A 7,885-nucleotide genomic window follows, 5' to 3' on the forward strand; every position below is an offset into this window, starting at 1 on the left:
CGCCCAGGGCGTCATTGATTTGGGGCACGTCCGAGGTCAGGATCTCGCAGGCCACACTGGGGTACCTGGGGGGCGGGCAGGGGGCTGTCACATCCAGAGAGGGGACAGATAAGGGGGAGCGCCAGCGGCGCCATTCTCACCTCCCTGTCGGAACCCCACAGCACGTCCACCCCCTTGACCCCAACGAGCAAGCCTGTCCCCTCCTGACAATGCCTGCTGGTCACTACCAGAGCCTCCCCTTCACAGTCTGTCCAGTGACCTAAAACCACCCTCACCCGCACCCCTTCTCCACATACTGGCTCGAGGGCCGCCCTGCCCAGTAGGCTGCCCTGTTCCGGGGGGGCCAAAACCTGCTGAGATGCCCTGTGAGCTGGAGGCGCCTTGGGTGCCTCCTCCCCTGGGTTCTTGGGAGCAGGGCAGGGACCCAGGCCCAGGAGGGCACAGGTGGTGAAATGGAGGCTCCCTCAGTGTTCCTGGCTTCTGTGAGCAAGACCCAGTCCTTGGGGCCACTGGACACACTCAAAGGAGGGGGGATGCTGGGAGGGGGGACGATGGACCAAGGTCAGAGCAAAGGAGGGAAAAGACATGTGGGAGCAAGTATATGACAGACAGATGGACATCAGAGGGTTCTGCTGACCCTACCAGAGATCCCCGCACCCTCACCAACACCCACTTTACAAAGGGTACGGCAGCCCTCACCCACGCACCATCTGGCTCAGGCCTCAGGCACAGAAGTCACAGAGATGAGGACCACATACCACCCTGGGGTGAGGGGGCTGGGCAGAGGGTGGCACCAGGGAACAGGGAGGATGAACCGAAGGGAACCCGAGTCAGGTATGGGCTGTGCAGGGCCCGAGAAGGGCAGTGGACCAGGGCAGAGAGAAGTGCCCAGTTATGGAGACGATTCCCATCGTGCCAACAGGGCCCTGCCAGCCTGGTCCCAGCACTCCCAGGGACCTAAGCACCCATGGGGTGATGGGGTGGGTGGGAGAGAAGGGCAGAGGGGTGTGCAGGAGGGGGCGGCGGCCATCTAGGGTCCATGCCAACTCTGCTCCAAGCCATGCCCTGTGCTCCTGGCACCGGGCTGGGCACAGGCACATCTCATCCAACTCATGCTCCAAAGAAGGGAAAGTTACAAGAGAACTCCAGGTAAAAAGGTTCTGTCTGGAGTTAGAGGACTTGCTCTCAGCCACCCCAGAAGCTGTGACGCTGGGCTGTATCATCAGTCACCACGGGAAGCAGGCAGTGCACAGGGAGCTCCGTATTCTTCTCACAACTGCACGCTATGCTACACTCATCTCGACAAAAACCCAATGGAAGAAAACGCAAGGAGAAAGAATCTGGGGTGGGGTGGGGACGGGGCCACTGAAACAAGACTGGCCAGCCGCTGCTCCCCACAATAAAGGCGCTTCCACGGAGCCCCGCCGTGAGTGCTCGGCGCCCAGGCTATAGGTCTGCACCCCGCGCCTGGCCTCTCATCTCGGCCTCCTCATCCCCACCAGGAGCCCCCGGGACAGGCTGCGCAGGCTCACTTGTAGCGCAGCCGCTCCTCGCCGCTGGCCGGCGGCTCCTGGGTGACCCAGGCCACCATGGCCTGCAGGTGCGTCGGCTGCAGCAGGAAGTCCAGCAGCTTGCGGTTGACGACCTTGCACTCCTGCAGCACGTCCTCCTCGTCCAGCAGCTCGGGCAGGCTCAGGTCCTCCCGCTCCAGCAGCGTGTCCAGGTGCGAGCTCGTGTGCAGGTCAAACTTCCAAAACATGGCGCCCTGCGGGTAGGGGCTGTCACCGCTGAGCCCGCCGGCCAACTCAGCAAGCACCGGACCCGTGTCTCCCCTAACTGCCTCCAGTCCAGACCCCTGGGGCCAACTGTCCTGCTCAACCATCCGCCCCCAGGCCCAGAAAAGCCCGAGTGTGCACCGTGCCCAGGGCCCGTGAGGGAGAGTCCTGTGCAGGAAGCAACCAAGGTCCTGCCCCACCAGGGCCAGTGTCCACTGTCCCCACAGCTGGGCAGGGGCCCCCAGGCGGGGCCAGAGCTGTGCTCATCCTGGAACCCCGGCCATCAAACTCGCTTCAATCTATTTGCTGAACAAATTTAAGTGCCCATGACGGCCAGCACGCAGCTACCATCCTGCCCAGCGAATCGCCACGTGGTGCAGGGCGTGGGGCGGTGGCAGGCAGAGGGAAGTCTGTGCCGTTGCCTGGATGCCACACACACACACACAAATACACCCAACCCCCTCCCCACCCACAGCCCAGGACGGAGAAGAGGGAAATGGGGGGGGGGGGTTCCCAGTACAGCCACTGACGGTCCCCAAGGATACATGACAGATAGGGTCCCCGGCTCAGCAGGGAGGACAGGCTGGCTCTCACCCCTGGAGGAGGGCGCCCTGGCTTTGACCCTCAGGCCTGGCTGTGGCATCAGGAGCACCTCCTGCAGAGCGCTCACCAGGTGCCGGTGGACCCAAGCCCCTGAGGCATGAACTCAGTGTCCCCTACAGCCCCTCACAGTCCAGACCACCAGCTGCAAACACCCCTGAGCTTGCAGCCAGGCCCCGGGCTGCTGTCCCCATGGCTCTGTCTGAGGGATGCATCACCCCATCACCCATGGGCAACTCAGGCCCAGGGAAGCTGGGGGCTCTGCAGCCCAGCACAGGCCCTGACCAGCTCACACTCGTCACCTGCCCCGTGAAGGCCCCCGAGGCAGAGGCCACCGCGGACGGACCGAGAGGACAAGCCCTTCCTGGGCACCTCCAGACCCGCCGGCCAGGCCCTCGTCTCCGAGGCCGAGTCCTCTCTGCCCCACACCGCCCGGCATGGACGGCACGCCCGCCACGGACAGAGCAGCAGCCCGAGGAGAACGACGCTGACTGGGGGAGCAGCTGGGCTGACCAGGCGGAGCCAGTGGGGGCAGGTGACCAGCCGGCCAAGTCTCCGTCCATTCAAGACACCGCCGCCCCGGCTCTCCTCTCGGGCCTCCACGGAGCCTCAGTCCCTCGGCCGTCCGGGCACCTCCTGGCCGTGCCCCGGAACAAGTGGCTCTAAATCCGCAACAACCCTGAGGGTCTCGCGTCTGCTCCTGCGCCCCGGCCGACACGCCTGGAGGGTCCTACCCTCACACAGGGGCCTATCCTGCCACAGAGTCCAACTCGGTCCAGCCTTCACCCCACCCCCATTCAGGACACTTTTCTGAGCCACATATCTGAGCGTCTCACGCTGGTTCCTGGCCCAAAGCCCGATGATGGCCTCTCCAGTCCCTGAATTCTAAGCACCAAGGGCCCCTGCCCACCACCTCCGGGACACGTGTCCCAACCTGCCCGGCACATCGCGGTCACAGGGACGATCCATGGGCACTGCACGCGCCCTGACTGCATGACAGAACCGCACCGCACATCCCCCGCGAGGCTGCCGGCACCCGGGGACAGAGCCTGGCAGAACCTGAGCTGGGCAGCCGTCTCCTGGGCCACAAGCAGCAAGGACCTCGGCGTGGGAAGTGCACCACCTGTTTCTTCACCAGAGACTTCCGAGTGGCAGTAAGGGGCCCAGAGAGGCCAGAAGGCCGCCCACGCAGAGCGGGCAAAGCCGTCACCGGGACCGCACGCTGCGTGACTCCATCAGGAGCCGGGAGATGACTGCTAACAGGCACAGGGTTTCCTTTCGGGAACAGGATGTTGACCAGAAGTCCCCCCAAAGTTCTCAAATCAATTACATACCATTTCCCTGGTCGGTTATGCCTCCACCCAAACACCCATTGTGGTGATGCTGCCCGGCTCTGTGGCTGTGCGAGGAGCCGCTGAATTGCGCACTATAAACGGGTGAATCATACGGTGTATGAATTACATCTCAACAAAACCGTCACCAAAACAAACAGACCAGACTGCCGAGCGTGCAGTCACCCGGGCTGACAGGGCGCCAGCTGCCCGCGGAGCTGAAGCACATGAAGGCGGAACCCACCCAGGTTCCCCGTCCCACCTCACCACCACAGGCCCCGAACTAGGCACCCCCAGGAGGGGCAGGGTGGGGCCCAGCCAACCCTGCAGAGAACCGGAACCCGCGTGGGGCACCTTGAGTCACGGCACGTAGTGAGGAGGTGGAGCAGTTTTTATTCCCATTTGACAGGTGCAGGGACGTGGGCCCACAGGGAGGAGCCCCGACGACCAAGAGGCAGGCCCCAGATCCCAGACCCTGTGAGCCCCACTGTCCTGACAGGGGCCCATCCACTTCCAAAGCTCGTGGTCAGAGGGTGCAGGTTATCCCCCCCCCAAGCCCCACCCCTTTGGACAGCAGGCGGGCTTCCCTCCCAAAGCTGGCTTTCCAGAGATTTACAGTTGGGAGGGGGCGGCTGCAATAAGGAGGGGGGGTAGGGGGGTGGAGCTAGGTGACATGGACTGTGGATCCAGAATCCAGGGGCCTCACAACCCAGTGGCCCCTTCAACTCTCAGAACCTCAGGCTGCCCCTCAGAAAATCAGGAGGCTGCAAGGACCAGACGTAACCGAGTGGTGGTTGGACCCTACACGCGTCACTTCTCAACGCTGCACAGAACGAGGATGCAAACCGAACTCGAAGGGAGAACACACACAGAACAGGAAAAGGAAAACCTTCCCAGCCACAAACTCTCAGTTCACTCCAGCCCAGTCCTGCGGGCCTTGCTGGGGCCTGGACAGGAGGGTGGCTCTCCTCCTCTCGATTGGGTGCGCCTGGGCCAGGCACCTGGCATCTGGAGCCTCGTTTCCTGTCGGCGAAACGGGGCACCTCCGGCCGGAAGGGCCACGCTGTAAGGACAGCTGGGTCAGGCAGGTGACAGGCCAGAGCCCGGCGGTGCTGGCCCCGTCCTGTCGGTCCCGGGGCCAGCGGGGCCAGGGCACTTGTGGGAGCGAAGGGGCCCCCACACGCCTGGGTGACCGAAGGGGAAAGAAGGGCCCGTTTGCCTGAGTGACTCGAGTCATTCAAACACTGTCGGGCGCCACACTCCCTGCCACCCCCATCCCCACCCTTTGCCACTTGTGGCAAACCAAGAAAACGGAAGTGACTGCCGCTGGTTTTTAGCGACCGTTTGAAAACGAAGACGGCCTGCAAACGGAAGAGGGGGGAACTGTAGTGAGAAAGGAAGCCACGAAGCACAAACACCTCCCCCTCCGCCGGCTCTGCCAGCGCCCGGGGTCTCGCGTGGCTGCGTGGCTCTCGGGTTCCTGTCCCCCAGACGGGCCTGACTGCAGTGCCCGCAGGGCCGCCCCACTGTCCCTGCTGCCGCCACCGTCCACACAGCTCCGCCTGCTGGGAGCCCCTGGGCAGACCCTCTATCTGACACCCCTTCCTCACTGGCCCAGGCCCTGCACCCGGAAGTGGAGGTCAAGGGTGCGGAGGCCTCTGGGAGGCTCCAGGCGGCCACTGGAGCTGCCAGGAGGCTCAGCAGAGGCTCCAATGTCCGGAGAGGCCACCTGGGACCTGCTGACCACTGCCACCTCGGACACTGGCTGCTCTAGTAAGACACAGGCCAGGCGAGCCCCAGAGGGGAGACCCCGCTGCTGGCAGCCAGTCCGTCTCCCACAGGGCCTGGCAGGTCGGAGGCAGCAAGACCACCTCCCTCTAACTCCCCCAACCCACTGTCACCTCTCAGCCAAATCTGGAAAGGGGACGGGGCACGTCTGACTCCACCGACGGGAAGCCGGCAGCGGCAGGACACCGTATGTGCTGCCACGCAACCCGACACAGACCCGGGAAGGTAGGCGGTGGGACACCCTGGGGGACAGGAGGCCGGAGAAGGACCTGGCCAAGCCACATGGCAGGACGGCCTGGGACCGACTTGGTTCGGGAAAGCCCGGGGCGTCCCCAGTGGGGGGCCTTGCCCTCTGACCCCAGAGGTGACGCTGCTAAGGGGGTGGCTGTGCCGGTCCCACCCCAGAGGATGCGCAATCAGGAGACAGAAGAGGCTGGGACACCAGGCCCAGGGCTGACCAGGCCGAAAGCTCACACTCAGTACAGTCTCCGGGTCGGGTCATGGGTTCAAAGGAAAAAAAGAAAAAGCACAACACACAGATTTTGGAACGGCCCTTGAAGGCAGAGGGGCAGAGTGAGTGCTGCCCAGGCCCCATCAGAAAGGCCTGGGCTCCAGTCCTGCCTGTCCAAACGGAGGTCGCCGTGGCCCGAGACCAGGACCTAACCCCGCGGGGCCCAGCTGACCGCGCTCCCGAGGGAAACCAGGGCCTGGCCCTGAAGGGTGGCGTGTCCCCACCCCCGTGCTGAGCCTGCCCACTGAGGGGCCGGGAGCCCAGGGGAGCCCAGCAGACAGGAAGGCCTCACTGTCACCAGCACTCCGGCCTCTCACCTCATCTCTGCCTGCCACCCGCATGGCGCTCAACACTCCCGCCACACCTGACTGCTCCTCTGCGCCCGCCTCTCCTCCAGCTCTCCGGGCCTCACTAGCTCCTCGGGGTCCTTCAGGCTTCGGCGCAGGCACCACTTCCTCCAAGAAGCCTCCCCTGACTGCCGAGGGGCCGGTTCCACACTTCCACGGCTTCCGTGGCCGCCTTGTGACAGCGTCGGGGGCTCTGTGACAGCATCTGTCTGTTTGGTCACCTGCCTCCCCTGCCCAGTGCCCAGGACCCAGCACAAGAGCAGGCCCCCAGCCCGGGGGTGGGGGGATGGGGGGGTGAATGAATGAAAACTGAAGGTCCCGGGGCCACAGATCCTGAGGAGCAGTTGCTGGGGCCGAGGGGCTGGAGACGGCCGGACAAAACGTACCAAAACCACGGAAGTCAGTCAAAATACACAACACACAGCCGCTCAGGGCAGACAAGCCAAGACTACATCGCACCCAAGCGAGAGGGCAGGGTGCAGCCACCGGGGCCCTGCAGACACTGTGTGGGCTCCGTCCCGGGCACTGCTTGCCAGCATCGCGGACTCTACCCATCAGATGCGCCCCCCCCCTGCCCCGCCCCGCCCTGGTCCTAACAACCAAAAATGTCTCCAGCCAATGTCAAGTGTCCCCTGGGGGGACACAATCACCCCCAGTTGAAAACCACAACACGAGATAACTGCCTTCGGGGCCCCGCACCCTGCTCCGGGCCAACCCACCAGGAGCAGCCTCGGGGGAGCGTGGGGGTCAGCGCCACCCGACCCCCACGGATGCCGCTTTACGGCTCTCAACCCCAAACCACACCGGCCGGCCCAGCCTCCTCACAGCAGCACCTGGCTTTCCAGGCTGGTGGTAAAGGGAACGTCTGTACATCCAAGAGCAGCAAGAAAGACCTCGCCTCGCCCGGCCAGCGTGGCTCCGTGGTTGAGCTTCGACCTAGGAACCGGGTTCGATTCCTGGTCAGGGCACGGGCCCAGGTTGCGGGCTCGATCCCCAATGTGGGCGTGCAGGGGGCAGCCGATCAATGATTCTCTCTCATCATGGATGTTTCTATCTCCCTCTCCCTCTCCCTTCCTCCCTGAAATCAATAAAAATATATTAAAAAAAAAGAAGAAAAGACCCCGCCAGGTCACCATCCAGGGCACCGACGAGCAGCCCCCTGAGGTGTCGGGGTCACTGCCTCCCAACACGCCAGCACCCCAGCCGCACACGCAGGCCCGGTGCACAGGCTCCCGGGCCCCCGCCTGCATGTGTGCGCACACACGTGTGTGCACGTGCTGCTCCTGCCACAGGGAAGGCCCTGCTTCCAGCACCGTCTGTCCACACCTACGCCTCCTTCCTAGAGAGACACCGCCCGCTGAGCCAGTTCCACCGGTGCCACCTGGCCCGGCCTCCCACGGCACGCGGCACCCTGAGTGACCTGTCCCTGGGCCGTCACTGGGACTGCAGGCTCTGCAGGTGCGGGTGGCCCAGGGCTGGGGTCCCCAAGGCTGGTGCCCTGCTCGGTGCCCAGAGCCAGCTCCCCGCCAGGCG

At 64.3% G+C, this 7,885-nt stretch overlaps 1 protein-coding gene across 1 annotated transcript in view; it reads right to left on the reverse strand.

The window, feature by feature from the left end:
- The window catches only part of LOC102760769 (serine/threonine-protein phosphatase 6 regulatory subunit 1), a 12,071-nt gene extending 4,831 nt beyond the window's left edge, over positions 1-7,240 (reverse strand). Inside the window, exons 1-3 of the mRNA XM_015569472.1 lie at positions 7,157-7,240; positions 1,533-1,765; positions 3-65 (exon numbers count right to left, since the gene is read on the reverse strand). Of these exons, the coding sequence (XP_015424958.1) occupies positions 3-65; positions 1,533-1,765; positions 7,157-7,225 (365 nt within the window). The 5' untranslated portion in view covers positions 7,226-7,240. The remainder of the gene's footprint in view (positions 1-2; positions 66-1,532; positions 1,766-7,156) is intronic.
- Positions 7,241-7,885: the final 645 nt, after the last annotated feature.

This window comes from Myotis davidii, unplaced genomic scaffold (assembly GCF_000327345.1).
Source record: "Myotis davidii unplaced genomic scaffold, ASM32734v1 scaffold326, whole genome shotgun sequence".
In the NCBI taxonomy this organism is placed as follows: domain Eukaryota; kingdom Metazoa; phylum Chordata; class Mammalia; order Chiroptera; family Vespertilionidae; genus Myotis; species Myotis davidii.